This window comes from Schistocerca serialis, chromosome 1, assembly GCF_023864345.2.
Source record: "Schistocerca serialis cubense isolate TAMUIC-IGC-003099 chromosome 1, iqSchSeri2.2, whole genome shotgun sequence".
Classification (NCBI taxonomy): Eukaryota; Metazoa; Arthropoda; class Insecta; order Orthoptera; family Acrididae; genus Schistocerca; species Schistocerca serialis.
Window position 1 is genome coordinate 1129482760 of NC_064638.1, and position 26271 is coordinate 1129509030.

Consider the following 26271-nt stretch of genomic DNA (forward strand, 5'->3'; position numbering starts at 1 on the left):
ATTTAATGCGGACCATGTTTTCCGTGTTAGTTCCATTCCAGAGATGTTGCAGTTATAGCTCTCAAACCAGGTCTGTAGTTGGTCATTTGTCTTTTGGTTCCAATCTAGTCTCCATTGTTTCATGTAGTCATAGTTATTATTTTGAAGCTGCTCAGCTGTGCGTATGGGTGGCTTTCTTGATTTCAATCGAGTGTGTCGCAGTTGTGAGAATTCTTCTTTAATTGATAGTTTTGGTTTTGTCTCAATCTTTCTGAATTCGTGCAGTAGGGCCGCCTTTCTATGCAGGTCCGGGGGCAGGATATTACATAGCACCTGTAACCAGTACGTGGGCGTTGATTTAACAGTTCCAGAAATCAACCTCATTGTGTTATTTAATTGCCTGTCAATAAGTTTGGTGTGACAGCTATTAATCCAGACTGGAGCACAGTACTCAGCCACAGAGAACACTAAGGCGATAGATGAGGTGCGTAATGTTTTTGTGTTAGCTCCCCAAGTAGTACCGCTTAGTTTTTGGAAGATGTTATTCCGTGTTCCAATTTTTGCAGTGGTGTTCTCCAGATGTTTTCGGTAAGAAAGAGTGCGCTCCAATGTTATACCTAAGTACTTTGGAAACTTATTATGTTTGAGGTTGGTGTTTCCGAGTTTTATGTTAATAATTTCATTTGCCATTTTGTTATTAAGATGGAATGTAGATACTTCAGTTTTGTTAGGGTTTGGCTCGAGTCTCCATTTCTTGAAATAATTGTATAGTATTTCAACATCATTATTAAGGACTTCCTCTGTATTGAAGAGATACTTGTCTCTGGTAGCCAGTGCTATGTCATCCGCATAGCAAAATTTTCTTGACTCTGTGTTTGGGAGATCTGCTATATAGAGGTTAAACAGAAGAGGGGCCAATACGGAGCCTTGCGGAAGCCTGTTGTTAATAAGTTTTGTTTTGCTTGTCTTTCCGTTTAGGGTGACCTGGAAGGTTCTGTTACTCAGCATATTATGTATGAAGGATGTTAAAATCTGGCAAGGAATCACTCTTAAGAGTTTGTAAATTATTCCATCTCTCCAAATAGTATCATATGCAGATGTTTAGTCTAGAAATACAGCACTTGTTTTCAATTTCTGTTGAAAGCCAGCCTGTATGTAGGATGTTAATGCCAGAACTTGGTCAGAGCAACTACGGCCAGGTCTGAAGCCTGCCTGTTCTATAGATAAGTTCTCCATAATAATGCCGCTAATTCGATTATGGACAAGTCGTTCAAGAAGTTTGTATGTACAGCTAAGAAGTGCTATTGGTCTGTAGCTTAGCGGTTGGTCTGCTGGTTTCCCTGGTTTCAGCAAAGCTATTATTCTTGCCTTTTTGAATTCTCTAGGGAGATGGTTTGTAGTCAAAATGTTCGAAAAGAAATTTGCCAGCCATTTGACTACGTTCTTTCCAGCGTAGGTTAGAAATTCTGGATGTATGCTGTCAAAACCTGGGGCTTTGCCCAGTTTCATATCCTTGAGGGCAGTAATGACATCATCCTCAGTGAATGGTCTGGAAAGCTCTGATGTATTCGGAGTATTCTTTTTTAGTGTTCTGAGTTCGCGCTTAATCATCCTGGTATGTGGTTTGTCTCTCGGAGCTCTTGACATTTCGACAATGTTATTTGCAATTCTCTCTGGTGTTATGGTTGGATTTTTCTGGGCTGGTCTTGTCGTACCTCCGAGTTTACATAACAAACTCCATGCCTTCCTACTTGTTTGAGTGAAATTCATTCTTTCAGTTGCTTCAGTCCATCGTTGTCTTCTTGCGGAATTTAGATTGTGGAGGAGGTCATCAGCTATTTCTTGGTCACCACTACTAGTAAAATCCTCATACAGCTGATGGCATTTTGCATCCCATCCTGGGATGTATTCTTTTCGAAACCCCCTAGGGATGTGTTTTTTAGCTGTGGTAATTATAGCTTTCCTGAAACGATCGTAGCATTTTGGTAGTGACGGTATAAACCGGATGCATTTATCAAGGTCCGCTGAATACTTCTCTCAGTCAGCTTTTTGGAAATTCCATCTAGGTCGAGGGAAGGACCGTATCAGGGGTATAGTGACACCAGTGTCTAAAATAACAGGCCTATGCTGGCTGTGTGGGAGATCTGTGGCAACCCTTCTATGTATAGGCACTGGTTTTCCCTCATTATCGGTAGTTACAAAGCAGAGGTCCAGATTGTAGTCCCTGCGGCAGGCGGCCGAGTGGAATGTGCCCCTCTCCTTGGCATCGAATATAAGATGTAGATTGTTCTCGTCAGCCCATTCCACCAGCGCTTCTCCATGTTCATTATTTTGGGTGTATCGCCACATTTCATGATGGCTATTAAAATCACCGGCATATATCGTCGGGTGTTCATGTACGGGTAGTACAATACTTGACCAGATTTGGTTTAGTGGTTTGTAGACATTTATAAGTCTTATGTTGTCTACTTTTATATCAACAACATGGATGTTGTTTTCTGTGCTTGCAGACAGCAGGTGTGCATGTTCAGTATCGGATCAGGCATATGTGGTGGTGCCATAGGCGTGATGATATGTTGCGCCTATTTGTTGGAAGCCTTGAATACGTCCTCTTCTTTGTAAGTCTTCCTGTAAGTCGGTATGTGTTTCCTGAAGGAGTACCACATCGATGCTATTGTCCAATAAAAACTTTGAAAGATATTCAGATTTGGATCGACTAATTCCCTCAATATTTAGCTGGCAGATCCAGACTAATGGTCCCAATCTTCTAGTCGGATGGTTCCCAAAGGAATCGTTCGTTTGGTCACTTCATTGCATGTTTGAATTACCAGGAGATCCCAAAGGATAGTCTGGTAGCCAAGTTTGTAGACTATTTAGCCGCGATATAATCACGTTGCCTGGGGTACACCACGTGGAGGCTAGTCTACTACTATACATCTTGGTATATCGCTTTGAAATGTGCATATAATTTCTTAAGGGCTGATATAGGGCAAAATTGTGAAAAAATTCAAAGTTTTGTTACTGCACAGTTTATTATATTGATTCTTTACGAATAACATGCAGAGTTTCATAATCAAATTCTGAGTAGAAATATCTTTTAGAAAAGGTTATTTGGGTGTCTATGCATGCTATGCCCTTACTTTGCGCTGTGATCCACACCTACTCTACACTAGTAACTTTTCGTGCATAAATTTTTCGTTCACACTACCGAAAGTAACTGCAGATGAGTCTAGAAGGCTGTGAGAAAATTATCTTTGCTTCTTCCTTTGCTTTCAATGTGGTTCTTCTGCACAATACATGCTTCAAACTTATTTCAGCTTTTAGTTTTGCATATATCAACCTGTTTTGCTGGAAATGGGTTTTAACGATGGACGTAGATTCAAAAAAGTGAAGAAATACCGAATTTCACTAGTAAAAGGTACAGGATATTTAAATAACAGTGTTACAGATGCTGCTCCTAAGTGCCTCTTATGCAAATATAAACTGTTGGATTCCGGTTTTGTTGTTTCACTAGTTTACAAGAAAAGGTACAGTATAGAAACAGTGTTAATTATTAAAAATTTAAATTCTTATAAAATGTCGATGTGCATTTTCAAACAAAAACTGCACAGGATATCAAGCATTATGTTCTACGTAATAGTCTCAATTTATACTATTCTATCTGCAATATTTTTAAGAGATATACATGTTCAGGTACAAGAATCCATTTCGCCCTACATCTGTCTTTAATATTGTGCAAACCTAGCTGCTTCTGCTTTGTGTTGTAATTCAATTTTTTTCTCACAGCACAAAGTCTTTTATTGATGATATCTCATGGCTAACATTGCGATCACAATAAAAATCATGTACATGTCTTACTTGGTTTTGGATTTGGTGTCACTAATATACCATGTTCTTCTAATAGCTGTTTTGCTCTTCGTGTAGTGTAATTTGAAGTGGAAGTACTGTGAAAATTTGTATTTTATCACACATACCTTCCGTGCGCGGAATTCATATTCCAGCTGGGCTGCTATTCTCTATCTCTATTTCTTCACTCTCTTCTTTTTTCCGTTGTGCAGCGTAAGTATGCACCAATACTGAGGCTACCTTTTCCAGGATTTGTTTTGTGTACCTTCGCACACTGATGCCTCTTTTTCTTTATCTAAAAACGGAAGGCTAGGATTTAAAGCATCCAATGCCAAGTCCGATACGACGAGGGTTGAATGAAAAGTAAAGCCTCCACCTTCATTAATTGGGTTTGGATTGGAATATTTTAATAAATCAAACACAGAAATAATCTTTAGAATGTGATCTTTAATCACCAATAATCACTTTTGCACATAATCACCAGCCAATTGGAAAAACCTCTGCCAACGATGAACAATTTTTCTGCAGCCATCATGGAAGAAGTCCTTGCATAAAAAGTTCTCGGTTTACTTGCTGTGTCAAATTTGGATAAAATCTCAAAGCTTTCGATGACTACCTCTGTCATCTTCGTGAGGAGTAAAACTGACTGCCATGGACCGGTGAGGCTTCCGCTTTTATAAGCAGTGGACGGCTTCTCATTGGCTGGATGACGTCATGGAGAAACCGGCGCGTACTGAAGTTGGGCCTCTATAACCATAGATTTTGTTTGCGCGCTTTATCCAGCATTGCTTGCAGTGCCATCCATCGCAACAGGCGGAGAACTGCGAGGAATGTAAGAAGTCTCCCTCTGCGCTCTTTCTTTATCAATTGCTCACTTCCATGCATTGCTGTGTGCATAACCGGAGTCTCTGTGGCTTTCTTTATCAATTGCGCTCTTCCATGCATTGCTGGTGCATAACAGGAGTCTCTGTTGAAATTATTTTCACAGAGTCTAATTTCAACTGCTTTCCTGATGACAGAGTCTCAATAGTTTGAAGCTTGAGCAAGTAGTCTTGTTCCATTGAATAAAATCTTATGTTTATTTAACAAACTGTGCTCAGCCACCGCTGATTTTTCTAGGTACCTGTATTTCAGGTGACGCTGATGTTCCACACAGCGATCGGCAACAGTTCTTATAGACTGGCCCACATAATTTTCCCACACTTGCAAGGAATGCTGTAAATTCCCGGTACTCTCAGGCCAAGATTATCTTTCACGGGTCGCAGCACTTCCTTGATCTTCCTGGGTGGCCGGAAGACTGGTCTGATTCCCTGCTGGCTCAGGACTCTGCCAATTTTGCTGGTCGTTGCATCGATGAAGATGACAGAGGTAGTCATCGAAAGCTTGGGATTTTATCCAAATTTGACGCGGCAAGTAAACCGAGAACTTTTAATGCAAGGACTCCATCGCGAAAGACTTCGTAGTCACGGAAGAAGTTGACGCTCTTTCCACAACCATAGTCTCACAGTTCTCACAACGTCTTCCTCAGAAGCATAATGATGTCCCCGCAGATCGTCTTTCATTATCGGGAACAGATGGAAGTCAGACAGTGCTAAATTTGGACTGTGTGGAGGATGGCGTATGGTGGTGAATTCAGTCTCTGAAGTTCTGCTGTGGTGGCATGTGAAGTGTGTGGTTTGGCATTGTCATGCTGCAGGAGAACATTTCCCTTTTCGTTTCGGACCGTTGCTAGCCATCGTTTGAGAGTTTGCAGCATTGTGATGTAACGCTCTGAATTTACTATTGTTCAATGATCAAGGAAATCAACACGGATAACACCATCTGTGTCCCAGAACACTGAAGCCATGATTTTTCCAGCTGAGGGCAGCGCTTTCAAATTTCTTTTTCTGGGGCGAGTATTTGTGTCGATATTCCATAGACTGACATTTCCTCTCCGGGTCGTAATGGTGTACCCACGTTTTGTCTCCTGTCACAATTGAATGGAGAAAGACATCAAATTCATTCTCATTACGTGAGAGGAGTTCCTGTCAAATTTCAAGTCTGTGCACTTTCATTTCAGAAGTCAGGAGTCAGCATCTGGGGTACTCATCGTGCACAGATCTTCCGATAGACAAACAAAGCAATAATATGACCCTCACGTTCTGGTGAAATACCGATTGTGCTTGCAGTTTCTCTCTGAGCGATAAGACGATTGTCCTGAATCAATCTGTCAACATTTTGCTCGTGTAACTCGATGGTTGCTGTCACGGGTCATCCAACTCCTTGTCACGCAGGTCTGATGTTCCTGCGTCAACATCTTTTAACTTTTTCGTACGACGACGCACAGTACTCACATCAACACAATCACCATAAATTGCTTTCAATCTATAATGAATCTCCTTTGGGGTGACACCTTCTGCTGTCAAGAATTCAATGACTGCATGTCGCTTAAACCGCATTGCCCGACCGTCTGCACAAGGTTCCATACATTACACTGTAACAAAACAATCATTCAATGCTAAGGCTTCGCGCCAACTGGAGCTGTAGAGAAGAGGCAACGAAACAAGCCAGTACCTGCCGCATACCGATGCTGCCAACTGTAGAAGAGTTGCGCTGGTAGAGGTATTACTTTTCAGTCAACCCTTATATTTCATTTACACTTAACATTTTTTCTGGAAAAACCTGGCATCGCTGAGGCAACACCTCTGGGTGTTGATTGGTTTTGTGATATTTGCATTCTACATATCCTGCAAATTTTTCCACCCAGCAATACATTAGGACACTTTTTACGGTCAGCTCCTGAACATTCCTCAAATTCTTCTGTACTCTTTCATGATCTTCTTTAAATGGAATGCAACAGTACAATTTTGACCTGAAATAAATTTTTTACAAGCTCCTACTGTATAATATGCTCCACATTTACAGCGCAGGTTGAATAACCAAGCCACAGCCATGAAACAAGCTGGATGGTTGTTCACAGCAACAAGTTTTCACCGATTTATCAGTGTAATAGTAACTAATATTATTTTCTGTTCTGGGATGAAAGCTGAATACATAGATGCTTACAGCATTTTGTTACTGTAATGATGTAGATGAAGTAAATTTTTGGCAGTGATAACTTTGGTGTGGCATTTTGATATTTAACACGTTTATAGTAGCATATTAGGGCAATTCAATTAGGGCAATTCAATTTTTTTTTTTTCAAAAATATTGAATTTGGGATGCTTTGAGATATCCAAGGTCTAAGGTTACCTTGAATGTGAAAACTCTTAGAAAGTCAGCGTGTTGCATATCAATGTAAAACTCTTCTCATTAACTTTCTCGTTATGTAAGTTTTACTGCTGTATGTGGATTAGATCCAGACTTATAGTCACTTAGTTTGAGAGTGACTCCATGTAAATTTCACACTATTCTCAAACTTTGCAGATCTGTAACTTGCATCAAAATTGTTGTACCTCTGCAAATCCCTTATCTGGATCGTTGGATGCACCAAATTTATGAGAAATCTAAGATGGTCAGGTTGAGTGTTGCGTTGAATTGACGTCTGCCTGTGTGCCAGACAATGGAGTGCGAAATCACAGCTTTATAGTCGATCTTAGGGCTTGACTTTGTCTGCATTCTGAATCTTGTAGGGATACAAGTGTAAAATTCGTAGCAAAATCTTTTCAACTGTTGATGTGTGCAGAGGGACATACCATGACAGCTTGAGTACTGACAGCAGAATTTGAGGTATGTGCTGCACAGATGGCTGTAGCTGCCGCAACTTCATCATCAACTGCCATGGGAATGGGCTTCCTCTCTCTCTCTTTCCCCTTTCCCTACTGCACCACCTAATTCACCTGTTTCTTAAAATTCCTTAATCACATTCCAGAATGAGATTTTCACTCTGCAGCGGAGTGTGCACTGATATGAAACATCCTGGCAGATTAAAACTGTGTGCCGGACCGAGACCCGAACTCGGGACCTTTCCGACTTCGAGTCATGGTCCGGCACACAGTTTTAATCTGGCAGGAAGTTTCTTAACCACATTGTTTATCGTCTTGGTGAACATGGGGCCTCTTCACAGCTGTTTCTATCAGCGATATTCCCATAATTCTGTGCTGCCACTGCTATCTTTCTGATAAAACAACTTGACCAGCAGGACACGGTCTTCTTTCTCCGAAGCCATTGAATTTCAGTCAGAAAAGGTGAACCCTTACTCCAAACAGCGTACTGACGTCAAAATAGGAAACATTTCGTATTTTGACTACTTACAGCGACATGTATCCACCAGGTAGCAGGAAGTGACTCCTCTGTGGGAACGCCAACTAATGAATACACCTATGATGTTTCAGTACATGTGTGATAACGGCTTTGTTAGCTGAAAACCGGTTGCTGCAATAAATTAATACTACAGAACAAAAGCAAACATATTGCAAATCACTGTGATACTTCTCTTATCACATTTGTTCAAGTTTGCAGGAGGTGAAAATTTGTCACACTTAATGTTATGCCCTTTCAAGCCATAATACAAGTCAGTTACAGCTCTTAATCCTTGGTTCTTTTCATGGTCACTACCTGGTCTTTTCTCGGTATACGGCTCAGTAGTCCATCCATAACTCTCTTCATTGTCAGAAACTACCAGTAACCTGATGCTATACTTTGGTGGCTTATTTGGGACATACTTGCAGAAATAGCATTTTCTCCTGAGTGTAGCAAGTGCTCATCTACTGTAACAAACATACTGGAATTGTATAACTTAGGTGATATCTCTACCCATTTTCTCAAAGATTCCTCTACAAACTTATCTTGTTCACGTCTTCGTCATCTTGCCTCATGGTCGTAACACTGAATAACCCTTGCTATATTTTAGAACGTTTGTAGTGTCATTCTAGCTATGAAAACAGGGTGACCTCTGTATTCATCCACAAAAATTTTCAGTACACTCGTCATGTGACTCAAACTTTTAGTAATAACATCAGACCAATGTAAGCACCTAGGTCAAGAGCGTCCAATTTTTTTTCACCTGTCTCCATATATCTACTGTTGGTAACTTAGTTCATGTGAAATGATCGCATTATGGCTGAGAAACGTCTGCTAACACAAATCAGAAGTGTGCAGTGGCAGTAGAGTTACATACCATGACTGCAGTATGTTCTTCTACGACATTGGCTGGAAGCATACGTCTGCCATTGGAATATGGAGTCGATGCCTCCAGGCAGCCATACTCACTGCCATGAAGGATCTCAGCAGTCCCAAAATCACCTAGAGGTACAGACCCCTTTAATACCGTTCAGATCCATAAGAGTTGGATGGTAATAGTTGCAGCATCTCCAGGCACGTGAAGTATCACCAACTGCCCATCTCTACCTACAGGCTGTTGTCTCTCAGTAAATCTAGGATCTTCTGCATGAGTGTGTTATCTGCTTGGCCATCCAGAATCACGCAGCCACGACGCATGCACTGAGGTGAGGTCATGGGATAGCAATATGCACATATACGGAAGGCGGTAGTCTTGTGCAGTGCATTGGCAGAGCTGTCATTTGTACTCAGGAGTTTCATGTGGGAAGGTTTCTGACTTGATTCAAGACCACAATATCCACCAGGTCAAGAGCGTGCCAGGAATACCAAATTACAGGCCTTACCTCTAACCACTGCGAATGCAGTGGCTGACAGTCTTCACTTAACGACCAAGAAGTGGTTATTGCGAAGAGTTGTCAGTGCTAACGAACAATACCACTGCATGAAATAAATGCAGAAGTCCACTTAGGACATAAGACGAACATATACTTTAAGATAGTTCGACGAAATTTAGCGTTTGTGTGCTATGGCAGCAGACGACCCACTCGAATGCCCTTTTTTAACACCACGCCATCGCCTGCCGTGCCCCTCCTGGGCTACTGACAATATTGGTTGGGCCCTAGACAACTGGAAAACCCTGGGCTGGTCATATGAGTCCCGATTTAAGATGGTAAGAGCTGATGGTAGGGCTCGACTGTGGCGCAGATGGCATGAAGCAATAACTTGCACAGTGCCTTTTTGACAACCTGGGTCAATTGCTTCGTGTGTCTGCACCACTCTAGAACCTGACCGTGGCACTCGAATTGGCCATCTGCTGCCTTAGTTCATTAACGCCAAATTTTACTGCAAAAATGCGGATATGCTCGTCGTACGTCTCACATTGGTTTTTGCAGTTATTTCACGTAGTGTTGCCTGTCTATTAGTATTGACAACTTTAAGTAAAATCCGCTTTTCGGACGTTAAGTGAAGCTGTCACCAACCCCGTTGTCAGTGGTGAGACGTAATTACTTAATTTTAAGATTCCAGAATACTCTTGACGCTGTGGATCTCGGAATACTGAAATCCTTAAAGAGTTCCAAAATGGAATGGCCCATGCGTCTAGCTCCAGCTACCATTCCGCATTCAGAGTCTGTTAATTGATGTTGTGTGGCCACAATCACGTCGGAAATCTTTTCACATGAACGGCCTGAGTACAAATGACAACCCCACCAGTGCACTCTCCCTTTATACCTTGTGTACATGATACTGAGAGGTGGAGCCCCTCCATGACCACACCAGCATGATGGCGAACACAAAAGATCTACTGCCATCTTTGCATTATGGTTAGTTTTCACTAAAGTGAGGTGTCGCAGGATGTGGGTACTGTGATGTTTGCGTACGTCTGGTTAATGTAAACCATTAATACATACTCATCTGGAGATAGATTGCGTTGAAAGTCAAACAAAGTGTAGCGGCTTGAAGGGCAGATGGAAAAAAGTGACAAAGCAAGGGTCAAGGGAGAAAAACCTCTGCAATAGTTAGGTCGGGTAGTAAGAGCAGTATCAGATGTCTTGTTGACTGCGACAGGTCATGCAAGGGTAGGTTATGTTAATAGCGGGTATCGTGAAGGAGGATACCGTGTCATGCCATTGGTCGTTATAATGAAAGGAGTCTGGTGCAGCAACGCAGTGCATTGCCTTGAGCCCTCTGCTGTGCCGAGTCATACGTGATTTGGCATGGCATCAACAGGCGCTGATGCTGAAACGCGCAGCTCGCTGGTGGTAGGCATCCCCGTTACTCCGTGGCCCAGTTCTGCCGCAGCTGCGCTTGCACGATGTATGCTACCCTTTTGTCTTCTGTTTCCCTTGCAGCGGCTGCCCACACGGCAGTCTACGTCCTGCCATTACCATTGGGGCGGCAGTTGTCTGTCAACGGGACTGTGTCTGTGATACAATATCCACAGTCCATGTCTATCCTCAGGAGTTTTAGGAACCAGGGTGATGCAAAACTGTTTTTGGTTTGTGTGTGTGTGTGTGTGTGTGTGTGTGTGTGTGTGTGTGTGTGTGTGTGTGTGTGTGTGTTCCTCGAATTGGTACAAGCGCTCGAGCCACTCTTCTTTTTGTCCATGAAGCTGTCGAAAAGGCGATATAGCAGTAGTTGTTGCTGAGGGTGGTGCTTGGTCCGTCGGGCGTGAAGCATGGGCCAGTACATCTACATCTACATCTACATTGATACTCCGCAAGCCACCCAACGGTGTGTGGCGGAGGGCACTTTACGTGCCACTGTCATTACCTCCCTTTCCTGTTCCAGTCGTGTATCGTTTGCGGGAAGAACGACTGTCTGAAAGCCTCCGTGCGCGCTCTAATCTCTCTAATTTTACATTCGTGATCTCCTCGGGAGGTATAAGTAGGGGGAAGCAATATATTCGATACCTCATCCAGAAACGCACCCTCTCGAAACCTGGCGAGCAAGCTACACCGCGATGCAGAGCGCCTCTCTTGCAGAGTCTACCACTTGAGTTTGTTAAACATCTCCGTAACGCTATCACGGTTACCAAATAACCCTGTGACGAAACGCGCCGCTCTTCTTTGGATCTTCTCTATCTCCTCCGTCAGACCGATCTGGTATGGATCCCACTCTGATGAGCAATACTCAAGTATAGGTAGAACGAGTGTTTTGTAAGCCACCTCCTTTGTTGATGGACTACATTTTCTAAGCACTCTCCCAATGAATCTCAACCTGGTACCCGCATTACCAACAATTAATTTTATATGATCATTCCACTTCAAATCGTTCCGCACCCATACTCCCAGATATTTTACAGAAGTAACTGCTACCAGTGTTTGTTCCGCTATCATATAATCATACAATAAAGGATCCTTCTTTCTATGTATTCGCAATACATTACATTTATCTATGTTAAGGGTCAGTTGCCACTCCCTGCACCAAGTGCCTATCCGCTGCAGATCTTCCTGCATTTCGCTACAATTTTCTAATGCTGCAACTTCTCTGTATACTACAGCATCATCCGCGAAAAGCCGCATGGAACTTCCGACACTATCTACTAGGTCATTTATATATATTGTGAAAAGCAATGGTCCCATAACACTCCCCTGTGGCACGCCAGAGGTTACTTTAACGTCTGTAGACGTCTCTCCATTGATAACAACATGCTGTGTTCTGTTTGCTAAAAACTCTTCAATCCAGCCACACAGCTGGTCTGATATTCTGTAGGCTCTTACTTTGTTTATCAGGCGACAGTGCGGAACTGTATCGAACGCCTTCCGGAAGTCAAGAAAAATAGCATCTACCTGGGAGCCTGTATCTAATATTTTCTGGGTCTCATGAACAAATGAAGTGAGTTGGGTCTCACACGATCGCTGCTTCCGGAATCCATGTTGATTCCTACATAGTAGATTCTGGGTTTCCAGAAATGACATGATACGCGAGCAAAAAACATGTTCTAAAATTCTACAAGAGATCGACGTAAGAGATATAGGTCTATAGTTTTGCGCATCTGCTCGACGACCCTTCTTGAAGACTGGGACTATCTGTGCTCTTTTCCAATCATTTGGAGCCCTCCGTTCCTCTAGAGACTTGCGGTACACGGCTGTTAGAAGGGGGGCAAGTTCTTTCGCGTACTCTGTGTAGAATCGAATCGGTATCCCGTCAGGAAAATATTAAGCACCAAACAAGGTTTGAACTCAGAACCTTTTGCCTAACAGCCAAACACAGTAACCATTACGCTAAAGCAGCTACTGCACCGTGTTTTGCGGCATAGAGATTTGCAGCGCCTGGAACTGAAACTTAAGCATTAACTGTGTTACATCTAATGCTTGCAGCTGTGGTGCCTGAGCACTGGGTGGGATAGGCGGGGTGGGCATTTGGAAGAGACAAATGCAAGAAACAGAAAAGGCAAGCAAGAAAAATAAGTACAAAAGCAACGAAAATGTCTGCAACGCTAACCTGAAAATACTGGTCAGCAAAAGAGACTTTTATAGCAAATACACGCCCCTGCAAAGGAAAAAGAATAGAAAATCCAGGCGCCAGAAAAAAGAAAAAAAAAAAGATATTCGATAGCTGCCAGGTACTGGATTCTTCTGATAACTCGTCGCCAATGTGGAATTCTGCCAACTTGTGTCTTATAGGGTGCCTAGGATGCTGTTTTCTCGGATAGCTAGACAACATACAAGCAAACCATGTTAATGGAGATTATTACAGTAATTGAATAGACAGCACATAACTTTGTATTTACAACGAGTTGTTGCAAGCAGTTGACGACATGCAAATAATCAGTGCCCCTCGCTATATACAAGTCAATCACACCAAGTTCATATTGACCACAAGTCACGGCCCTTCTAGTGCCTCTCTTCTAGTCCGTCTCTACAAGTGCGTGTCTTCTACAGTCTGGCCGACGCTGACAGAAGCGGCGCTTATATTCTCTTCGGATAGAGGTCACTCATGTCGTTGTGCGGTCCTAGCTAGCGTACTATTGGCTGACGTCGTCTCGCAGCCTTCTCTGTGATTATCTTCTTGACCTTCAAGCCGGCACTTGTTACCCACAACAATTTTTAAATTTATTATTTATAGGGTCTTTTATTTATCATTTATTTTCGTTGTCTTTACTGTATGCATTACTCATACGTAATATTTTAGCATATGCTTGCTTCTCTTTAGGTAGATTGTTGTCAGGACTTGAAGTTTTTAAGAGTATTAGCTTTGATAAACCTCCTACCCTCCCATATTTTGTATTCCAAATGTACACTTCAGCCTTAGATGAACACATAGGATGGGACCCTAGCATATATTGCTTAGATTAGATTAGATTAGATTTACTTTCATTCCAACTGATCCGTAGTGAGAAGGTCCCCCAGGATGTGGAACATGTCAGAAAAACAACAATACATGACAAATATTTACAACTAAAACAAATAAGCTAATGTACCATTCCACAGGTCCCAAGTGGAATGATCGTCATTTTTTAATGAACACTATATGAAAGTCATTTTACAAATACTAATGCACTGAATTTAAAATAAAAAAGTTTATTTATTTATAAGGTAATAAGCATGTAATACAACTACTATAATACTTATTTACAATGAACACATTACTGCACTGAAATTGCGCAGAAGATACACAAATCAGTTGGTTTTACTGAGAAATTCATCAATGGAGTAGAAGGAGTTGGCCACCAATGAATCCTTTAGGCTTCTCTTGAACTGAATTTCATTGTTTGTTCAGCTTTTTATGGCTGCTGGCAAGTTATTGAAAATGTGTGTTCCTGAATAATGCACACCTTTTTGTACAAGGCTAAGTGACTTTAAATCCTTGTGAAGGTTATTCTTATTTCTAGTATTGATTCCATGAATTGAGCTGTTGGTTTGAAAAAGTGATATATTTCTAATGACAAATTTAATTAAGGAATAAATATATTGAGAAGCAGTAGTTAGTATCCCTAGTTCCCTAAACAGGCTTCTGCAGGATGTTCTTGAGTTCACACCACATATAACTCTTACTGCATGTTTTTGTGCCCGGAAAACTTTAGCTTGGCTTGATGAATTACCCCAAAAAATAATCCCATATAACATTATGGAATGAAAGTAAGCATAGTATGCCAGCTTTTTCATTTTTATATCCCCTATGTCTGACAAAATTCGCATTGCAAACAGAGATTTGTTAAGACGCTTCAGCAGTTCTGTGGTGTGGTCCTCCCAGTTGAATTTATTATCAAGCTGTCATCCCAAGAATTTAACACTGTCCACTTCTTCTATCTTCTTGTCATCGTATGTTAGACATACACTCGTGGGACACCCCTTACCAGTTCTGAACTGGATGTAGTGTGTTTTTTCAAAGTTTAGTGACAAAGAATTGGCTAGGAACCAGTGATTAATTTCCACAAATATTTTATTAGCTGATCTTTCTAATTGATTTGCTATTTATTGCAATGTTTGTATCATCGGCAAACAAAACGTACTTGGCATCTGGTAATGTTACTGGTGAAAGGTCATTGATATACACAAGAAAAAGTAAGGGCCCTAAAATGGAACCTTGTGGGACCCCACATGTAATTAGTTCCCAGTTGGATGATGCCTGATAGCTTGATACATGTCTCTTTCCTAATAACACCCTTTGTTTCCTGCCAGAGATATAAGATTTGAACCATTTTGCAGCATTTCCTGTTACACTATAATACTCTAATTTACTTAAAAGGATATTGTGATTTACACAGTCAAATGCCTTTGACAGATCACAAAATATACCAGTTGCCCGCAATTTTTTGTCTAATGAATTAAGCACATTTTCACTGTAAGTGTAGATAGCCTTCTCAATATCAGAACCTTTTAGAAATCCAAACTGTGACTTTGACAGTATGTTATTTGAGATAAGATGGGTACTTGCTGATCCATATATGGTGCCTAACTCTCTCTTCTCACATTTGTTAATGTAGTTTGTAATAGTGTTTTCTTCTCCTTCTTGTTCTTCTTCTTCTTATTATTCTTCTTCATCTCCTTCTGCTCTTCTGCCTCCATCTGTAGTTCATGAGAGTCTATTCAGATTTTCAGTTACTGGTTTAGACATTTCTAGAGAGACTGTTCTCGTTGCAGATGTGTTAATTTTAGCAACCGTAACTTCCCCTGAATAGCTTTTTGCGCTTTAATAACTTTATGCTTTGCCATCGACATAACATCATATACTAGACCATTTCTGAGATAGTGTACAATATATATCTCTGAGACTTGTGGCGATGATAGTGAAATGCCTTAGCTATTGTATTGACATACCCACATATATATCAATTAGTTTTGTGATGACCTCTTCAACCTTCTCATTGACATGTAGTTTACATTGCAGGATTTTAATATCCAGCCACTCCAACAAGTCATTATTTCCAGTTACCACATTCACAAGACTTTCCAGCTGTATCATTTTAGCGTTAATCCCCTCAATTTTTGTGTCAGCATATAGATGCATAACCTTCACACCCGCGTAAGAGTGCATGCTATTTGTGCCAATTTGTCCATAGTCTACAGCATACTGATACAGTTAAGTAGTAGAATACAACTTTTTAAGCAGCATCTCCAGGAATTTATGCTAACAAATACACTGAATTTTATGTGTTACTACTTACGTATCTCTCGTAAATATGATTTACATTCATACTGTCATGTTTGAATGTGTTAATAAGATTAGCTTTTTCTTTTACCAACTGATTTTGGAGTCCTGCAATACGTATGGCTCAAATACATGACGTCCACTTTCATATGATGACAGAAACAAAAATATTTGTGTATTTTATTTTGCTCTTCCTCTGCCACAACGTGAAGTATGATCACAGTGTTCATCTTTACTTTCTGAGGTGGTGGAAAATCACTGCTTTCACTAAATGACTGTTAGATTATTCCATCAATACTGGGTACAATCGGCTGTAATAGTGTTTTTGAAATTTTGTATATATGTGCTCAAAGCGAATCTCCTCAGGGTGGGTTTACAGTGACGGAACAAGATTAGTCTTCCTGCAATCACATGGCTAGACAATGGAAGCATGTACACTGATTAGCAAGAACATTATTACCACCTGCTTAATAGCTTATTTGTCCATCTTTGGAGCGAAATACATCAGTAATTCTGTGTATCAGGGATCCGAAAGTTTGTTGGTAGGTTTTTGTAGGTATGTGGTGGCATTAGATATCTATGCACAGGTCATGTAATTTGCATAAACAATGGGCCGCTGACTTGCATACACAGAGACTGCGCCCAGCAGCAACCTAGTGGGCTCAATGGGGTTTACATCAGGCGCATTTGGTCGCCGAGACATCAATGTGAGTTTACAATAGTGCTAATCAAACCACTGAAGCACGCTTTTGGCTCCCAAATAATGACAATTATATTGTTAAAAAATGACATCGCTGTCGGGGAACACATCAAGCTTGATAAGATTCACATGTTTCGCAGCTGTTAGCGTGTTCTTGATTACTGCTACAGATCCCATGCAAGCGCAGGAGAATGTCTGCCATAGCACAATAGTGTTCCCAGCAGTCTGCATCCCTGGCATGCTGCACATTTCGAGGGGCTGTTCACCACGATGACGACTTTTGTGGAGACGACGATCGAGCTACTGTAGAAAAAAAAATGTGATTCGTCTGAAGAGCCGACACTTTTCTATTCATCGAAGGTCGAATCCTGATGGTCCCATGTCCTCTGCAATCGTAACTGACGATGTTGTTTGCTCAACATGTGGGCTGCTGCAGAGTTCCATGTTCAACAATGTATGATGAACGGAAATGTCACAGATCACTATCAATGCTGCACTACAGAGCAGACTAGCCTCCAAACCCACGTTCTGTGAAGAGTTGTGGACGTCCAACCATTTAGCGCCTAGTGGTAGTTTCACTGCATTCTACTTCTTTCCATAAGATACTCACAATAGTAGCACATGAATATTCGACCAGCTTCGAAGTTTTCGAGATACTCGTTCACAGGCTCCGTGTAATAATAATCTGCCCCTTGTCAAAGTCACTTATCTCAATGAATTTCATCATTTGCAGCCCATATCTTCACTAGTGTGATTCCCCATCTGTGCCTGTTCTGATTTCATACTTTCATTACTGCATCACGTGCCTCTAATGCCACCAGGTGTCATCCAACATCATGGTGGGTAGTGGTCGCAATCTTTTGGGTTATCAGTGTTTGTTATTAGGCACTAGTGAGCGATTCCTCTTCTGCCAGATTTCAGTATAAATGTAGGACCAGTTGGTTACTACAAGGCCGTTGTGACAGGGCTATTCAGTCATGGTGGGGAATATGCAATTACATTAGCATGCATGGGGCTTTTACAGCTACACTTCTTCCTTTACAGTCTCTTACATATAGCAAGGTATATGAAGAGTCTTGAGTAAGATCGCAGTTGTATGCCTAGATTTCATTCATACATTTCATTTTGTTCTTGCATCGATAATAAAAGTGATTAGCAGAGCTGAGTGATGGTTTCTTCTGATGTATGAGGAGTTTTGTGCACCATATCCAAGCTAACATGTTTACAGGGGCTCTTGTTTAAGTTGTAGATAACCATAAATAATATTATGTCATGGTTAGCCTGGGTGAGAAATGTATCAATAAATGTTAAAATGTAGTTTAGCAGGAATATTTTTTGTTATTAATGTAAAATAATTTTGTTCCTTCTCACCTGAGGCACTGCACAGCGTCCTTATCTCTGCCTCGTGATATGCATCATGTGTCAAGGATGGCACATGTGGACTGGCGCTCAGCACACATTCATATCATCTTGGCCAGCAATTTGGAGTACAGACATGCACATAATTATATCAGAAGTGTGTTTGAATACATGCCATTTGTACGTGTATTTATATGATATGTATTGGTTATGTAAATATCGGAAAACATTAATAGGTCCTAATACAAACACGTACATTTCTATATGGGCACCAAACATTATAGGAATGGTGTTCAGACTGTTTGCCATTTGGCAAAACAACAGCAACAGTACTGCTCCTCTTTCCATACCAGGGGTGAAGAACATGATTTGGCACTGTTGCGAAGGTGTGATCTTCAAGCAGTGGAAATTCCATGACTTCCACACAACATAATTAAATTTTGTGGAAGCTTGGCTATAGCCACCCTTTGTTTTGGTACGACACATATTGATTGCTGGAATACAATTTAGTATCTCTCTGTGTCAGTGTCGTGTTGTGACACCTCTAATCATGTGGATAATTTTTGAAATGTTATTTTCTTACGGTAATAAAGAAAAATTGATCGAAAGATCATCTCCCCACAGAGCACAGAACTTTAATGATTCCTCTTTGGTGAGAGCAAACTGGGGGGAGGGTGGGAGGGAATTCGATTCATAATATATGATCTCACCCTGCACTCCTGTCCCCTCCCCTGGATGACCTTTCCATGTGTCAACAGTGGCTTTCAATATGACATGTAAAGCTATAATATGACAGTAGTCAAAAAGTGCTGAAACTTAATGAGTCAACGATTTGGGCTCATTCTCTCACTGCTGTCTACTATTGCAGACTATTTATTAAGTGCAATGAATAAACCATTTGGTATTTACAGCAAAACAAGAGAATAGTGGCTTATAGCCACACATTCACAATTATACTGCAGACCCATATTTACTGGAACATCTTCACTTTTGTTTACAGATACTTTCAACTATGTTAGTTTTCCCTATTAATTGAGAACATCCAATGTACAGTAATTTACCGAAATCTGGAACCTAATTAAGTATGTCTTTCTGTTGCAGACGAGGATGGAAAGGGAGGCTTCTGAGAGTGGTATCTTCAGAGGCCCTGTTGTTAAGACATATGGTGATGTCCTCATATCGTACTCCACATCTGAAGGTAGGACATTATCTTAATGTCTGTCTGCTAGTCTGAGAAGTTCATTTCTCAGTTAAAGGTTGCTCATCATTAGCCCTACGATGGGCAGTCACATAAGCCAAGTGCAGTGGATGTTCCTGCCCTCCACAACATATGGCAGAGTAGAACTTTATGTATGACAGTTCTGTGCATTCACAGCACCATGTGAAATAACATGAGCCTTGTCTGTTCAAAGGATATTTCCTTCCCCTGTGTCTTACATTTCCATTTGTGGGGAGTTCCACGTTAATTCAAAGCAGCAAAGTAACATTTTCAACCTGACAATCTCAGATTTCTTTCAAATTTGATGCATCTAACGATCCAGATAAGAAATGGAGAGCTACCAGTTTGCAGAGGTGTATGATAACTGTGAAGAAAGATACAAGTCTGCAAGTCTTGGGAATACTGTGAAATTTACCTGTGTCTGTTCCTCAAAATAGATGTCTATATTCATGATTATATCCAGATACAGCAATGAAACTAGTATCCCTGAAAAGCCAATGAGTAGGTCTTTACACTAATATGCAACCTTGCAGGTTTCTAAGAATTTTCATATTCAAGGTAACTGCCCTTGACTTTTTTTGACCTTTAATATTTCAAAAGACCCCACCTTCAACTTTAAGAAAAATGTTCTGTTACTGCAATATACTACTTTAAACATGGTAAATATGAAGATGGCACATCAAAACATCTTGCCAAAAAATTTATTTTGTCGACAACAGTAGTCTATCAAAATGCAGGAGGTAGCACATAAATATGAAACACAAATTATTAAAAAATACAGTTCATAAGTAAATTCATATAAAAAGAAGGTTTATATTAATTTAGTGGTATTATGACTGATTTATATTGTGGAGCTCTTCAGTGAAAAGGCAATGAAAGTGGTTATGTCTTGTTTCTACGAATCTCCAATTAAATCTCTAATGTTCGCTGGATTGATGCAGGGAAAGATTATGTTCTTCTAGTAGTCTTCTAAGAAAGTCACATCTTCTGATAACACAAGTTTTTGGTGTGGCAGGAAACTCAAATGATGGAGATGGTCCATGTGGATGCAAGAACCTGGCCTATACGTCATCCGTTTCTTCATAAATTTGTCAGAAGTATGCAACCATACATATAAGCTGTCTGTTAACAGCATTTCTTTCCAAAGAGCCGTCACTGATTCCTCTCTGCTCTCTATAAAAGTAGAATATGTGTTTGTTTTTACTATACCTATGACAGTAGTTATCACACAGTGAAGCTTATGGGTACACGGAATCATACTTGTAGTCCTGAAACTTTTTTTTTTTTCCAGCTTGTAAATGTCGTAGACATGATGGTAAACTGATATGTAGCCGAAGACACACGAAGAAACGTTTTCTTTGCGACAGTGGAACAACTATTGTGGTTTCAAAATTTGGTTTTCAAATGGTTCAAATGGCTCTGAGCACTATGTGACTTAACTTCTGAGGTCATCAGTCGCCTAGAACTTAGAACTAATTAAACCTAACTAACCTAAGGACATCACACACATCCATGCCTGAGGCAGGATTCGAACCTGCGACCGTAGCGGTCGCTCGGTTCCAGACTGCAGCGCCTAGAACCGCTCGGCCACTCCGGCCGGCATTTGGTTTTCACCATATCTCTTGAAGCTGGAAAGTGTGGTTAATCTTTTCACAGGCCTTGCGTCCGCAGCTCAAGGTCCTTTCCCATGTGCTGTTGCAAAAAATGCCATTCAAAATCTTCTTGATGGTGCGACAGATTCATGGTATTCTTTCCGTTTTTGTGCAGGACAGCATTTTCATCTGAAAAGTGGTAAACGTGCTTTGAAGTTGGAAAGTGACATTTTAAAAAATGGATGAAATTTCACTGGAAAGAATATTAAACGCGCAAACAAAGTTGGCACTCGACGCGCTGGCTGATGGGAGCGGCTGTAAATGGGAAATGCCTTTGCTTTCGCTCCCATCAGCCGCTGCGCCGAGTCTCAACTTTGTTTGCGCGTACAACACACAGATAGTGTATCATCCTGAACGCAATCATATATTTGCACATACAGGGTGGCAGTTATTGAACTATATGGAAAAACACAGAAGTTAGTTAAAAACTACACCGTGCACACATTTCCTTCAACATGTACACATCCCTATAGATACTCGGATTTAGGTTATGACATGGTCGATATGACTGCCGTCAATGGGGATGATGTGGCTCAGATGAATAGCGAAATTCTCCATGGCTCACTGAAGTGTCGGAACGTCAATGCTGTCGATGACCTCCTGTCTGGCTGTTTTCAGCTCAGCAATGAGTTTGGGATTATTGCTGTATTCCTTACGTTTAATATAGCCACACAAAAAGGAGTCGCATGTGTTCAGATCCGAAGAAAATGGTGGCCAATCGAGGCTCATGCCAGTAGTTTCTGCGCACCCCAAAGTCAGAATGCAGCTCCTAAAGTGCTCCTCCAGGACATCAACCACTCTCCTGCTTCGATGGGATCGATCTCCGTCTTGCATGCACCACATCTTGTTGAAATCAGGGGCACTTTGGATAATGGGAATGAAATCATCTTCTAAAACCTTCACGTACCATTCAGTAGCCACCATGCCATCAAGGATTATCACACCGATTATTCCGTGACCGAATATGCACACCACACAGTCGCCCATTAAGGGTGAAGAGACTTCTCGATCGCGAAATGCGGATTCTCAGTCCCCCAAATGCGCCAATTTTGCTTATTGACGAACCCATCCAAATAAAAGTGGGCTTCATCGTTAAACCCAACGATATTCTCATCACAGACTTGTTCGTCAATTCTGTGGACGATAGTGTTAGAGAAACATAACCGCTGTTCCACAGCGCTGGGGCCTAGTGGCTGATGGGTTTGAATTTTATATGGGTAGAGATGCAGGTCTACAACAATAATTTGTCGCAGTGTCTCCCTGTTGATTACCACCTGTTGTTGAAATTGTTTGATCGATTTCCTGGGGCTGGTCTGAAACACAGCGCATGTCTTATCGATGTTTTCAGGTGTTTTCATCGTTTTTGGACGTAAAATTGCCGACACTGCCATCACAAAACACTACCCGTTCTCTCATTGTGAATTAAATTCTTGATTGTTAGCACACTTGGCCAGTTATCTTCATCTTGCACACGCTCGAAAACTTCCTTTGAGCCGCAGTTTGGCTGTTATTGCTCGCATAGTAGGCCTTTGCATGTGCTATACGCTGAGGCAAGCTGTACCGTGACATTTTCAAAAGCAAATGGCTGACAACAACAAGCCGCGTGTGCATGCGCTTGCTAATCCCAAAATGCCTCACGGCCAACCGTGCAATTTGAACGTCCTAACCCGAAACGTTCAGAAGTTTTAACGATTTTATTCCATATAGTTCAATAAGTATCACCCTGTATGACACATGGAGTATTTAATTAGTGTCTCTGTTGTAATCTATAAATGGGTGAATTGTAACCTGTGAGCTGTTCCACTGAAATCCCTGCACTTCATCCTTAGTGGTGACAGAGTAATTCTCTGCAAAATCACAATCAACAAGATATTCATTTACTTTGAGTTCTTCTTTAGTGATTTTAAAGATGTCACTGATGCTGGATGATACATAAGTGTAGCAGGAGTTGTTGTAAACTTGATGCAAACGCCTCAATCAACTGATCTCTTGATTTTGTTATATCTCTAGAACTACCCTCTCTGTGGTTAACCAACATGTGTATGTAATTTCATCAATGCAATTTGTATCAAAAAATTCAAACAGGTAATCAGTCCATTTTGCCAAACTTGTACAATAGGGATGCACACCTAAGAAACATACTGGAAGTGCAGGATTGTGTGTAACAAATGCCACACAGTGCTTACATGATGGTAATGTGCCTTCTTCACACTTTATTAGTTCTTTCAGTTTACACCCCTCAACCTTTAACATAGCATAGTGTGACACACGAACTAACGGCATCAAGTCCACTATCATTGGCATGAACACAGCGCTTTGGCCACAATTCACAAAATTTTGAGAATCCAACCTGGCTTTGAAATATGCATAATTCTTGAGAGCAGAGGTAGAGCAAAAGTTTTTTATTGCATAATTTATTAGATTGATTCTTTAAGAATAACATGCAGAGTTTCATAATAGAATCCTGATTAGAAATATCTTTTGTAAAAGTATGTTTCGGTGTCTTTGCATGCCATGCCTTTTCTTTCTATGCTGTGATCCACAACTTCTCTATTCAAGAATTTTTTTGTGCATTAATTTTTCGTTTACACAACTGAAACGAACTGCAGATGAGTCTAGAAGGCTGTGAGAAAATTATCTTTGCTTGTTTCTTTGTTTACAACATGCTTTTTTTTTAATAGTACATGCTACAAACTTATTTCAGTTATTAGTTTGGCGTATAACAATCTGGTTTGCTCGAAATGGGACATACAAGTAAGGCACTTTTGAGTTTCACTTGTAGAAGCTACAGGATAGTTAAATAGTTAAATAACAGTGTTACAGATGCTGCCCCTAAGCGCGAAGAACAATTTTTGGCAAAATCACTGAGTTCATCGAATAAGAAAATTTGTGAAGGAACTTATGACTCTGTGTACAGTGCCAACGACGAATTTACTTGTGGATTTAGGTTAATTTACTTACAAATACTTGTCTAAATGATAATGTTTCACGTGCCTGTAGTAATTGTGGGTCAAGGGTCCTTAGACATATGCTGACAGTGAAAGAATTGTCATTGTAAGTAATAAATATATTTTGTGTAAAGTTTGTAAATATGAGGGTTCTTCTCTCTGTGAGAAGATGTATGAGACGAATACAAGATTGTGTTACACCTTGAGATGCTTACATGTAGGCAGAGAAGGCAAAAATTTGTTTTGTGGCTTCATGAGCTTGCCTGCACCAGTTACTAGATTCAGTGATTACAAAATAACACTCCTCAGTGCTCTTGAAGTTGAGTGCAAGGAGGACAAGAAAGCAGCTGTTGAGGAAATTGTAGATATCAACAATGAAGGGGAAGAAGAACACTGTGTACAGAAGACAGATCTATGCATCTCTTGTGACGAAGTGGGGCCATACATGACTTCATGGTGTGGATACAGGGGAAATCTTAGATTTCAAGTAATGAGCAAATATTTTTCTCAGTGTGATGCAAGAAAGATCAGTGGTGGGAGTGAAGAACTGGCAGCATCAACACAAGAAAGGGATATGAATTACTTACAACTTCTGCAACCATCACCACCATTCCTTGTACGCTCTTCTGTATGTATTATAATTTTTCATTTATTTGAAACTTGTTCAATATTTACAAACGTTTGTTGGAACATGTTTGAAATCTCCATTTTTGCATAATTTTTTGAGTAAGTGTGTCCATGGTGCACAGTATCTTTCTTATTACATAAATATCCGTCGCCTTACTGCGAATCCTTTGAAATGTTGCAGGTTCACAGTCATTCCGCAACGCACAAAATGGTGCATGGTACGTGCAGACCCTGTGCGCCCAACTGGAGGCCCACGGCAGAACTAAGGACTTAGTGTCGCTGCTCACAGACGTGAATCGCATCGTGAGCGAACAGTTTCGCTCCCACATGCCTCAAAATCCAGTGTTTCATAACAAGATTCAGGAACCCTGCTTCACTTCTGCCTTGAAATGGCGATTGTATTTCCGGTAGAGTAATCATCCTGGACAGCCAAAGTTCCCAATCAGCCACTACTTGCCATTCCAGGCTCATTACTGCATTCATTGGAATCAACACCAATGCATTCACTGTACCAGAAGATTAGTCAACCAGATTCAACATAGCCCACAAACAATCTTTTGGCCAATAGCATGATTTTTGGCAGATTATTATTTCTATTCTATTGGCACTGATCTTTCAGGAGCTTAACACTACAGTTTTGTTTCATTAACCTCTACAGCCATAATTATTAGGATATATTTGCACTATTGAAAGTATGAGCCTAAAGGTAATACACATAATATGTATCAAAATATGGCTGCACGTTCACAATATACAGATAAATACATTGAATGGTAAATTAACTAGAGATATCAAATGAAAGATATAGCAACTTGGGGCGTCAAAAGGAACATTCAATTTCTTCCTACAAGAATCTCATGTCGGAGAAATTGATATCCACGATTTTAATTTTCGTTGCTAGTAGCTGGCCGCATTTCTGATTTCGCACTATGCCTTACGTACCTAGGTAACCCCACTTTTTCACTCATAAATTTCCCATATCACAAATGGACTATCATTGCATCTTGTTAAATCTTTCCTCATCTCACTGTAAATAATGATATGTAGTTTGTTTCTTTCAATAAACATTGTACAGTAAGATTTCTTAGAAGTAACTTTGTGTAAACCATACCAATCCTTACTAATGTTAGCTCTTGTCTTTGAAATTTGCTGTAAAGTACACTAGAACTGGACTCTGTGGAGAAGGTCTTAATAAACAGCACATCACATCAGTAAAAGATATAGAAAATTCTCATTAAATTAAAGAATCACATAAGTGTATACAGGGCAGAATAACAAATGCATCATGTCTACCTTCTCTTGAAAGTGCCTTGTGAATGAAAACTTGAAGGTCATTCTTTGAATTCACCAGCGATATCTCTTAGTAAATGTGGCATGATTTTGCAGCGATTTTTCAAGTTCTTGATCTACATCAAACATCTGCTGCGGGTATATGATATACCGCAATTTATTTCGACTTTTAAGCTTATTTACTAACTCATACAATTAAGTATCCAACAAAACCAATTCCCAATTAAAGTAAATTAATTTGCAAAAACAGACATTGATTTCATGTTCAACAATATTTCGGAAATGAAGATACTATTA

General features: G+C 40.6%; 1 protein-coding gene across 2 annotated transcripts in view; it reads left to right on the top strand.

Annotated features, from left to right (window-relative positions):
- The window catches only part of LOC126417061 (caspase-6-like), a 193710-nt gene extending 167946 nt beyond the window's left edge, over positions 1-25764 (top strand). For both annotated transcript variants that reach the window (XM_050084957.1, XM_050084966.1), the window contains exons 6-7: positions 19340-19436; positions 24866-25764. In XM_050084957.1, the coding sequence (XP_049940914.1) occupies positions 19340-19436; positions 24866-25095 (327 nt within the window). In that variant the 3' untranslated portion in view covers positions 25096-25764. The remainder of the gene's footprint in view (positions 1-19339; positions 19437-24865) is intronic.
- Positions 25765-26271: the final 507 nt, after the last annotated feature.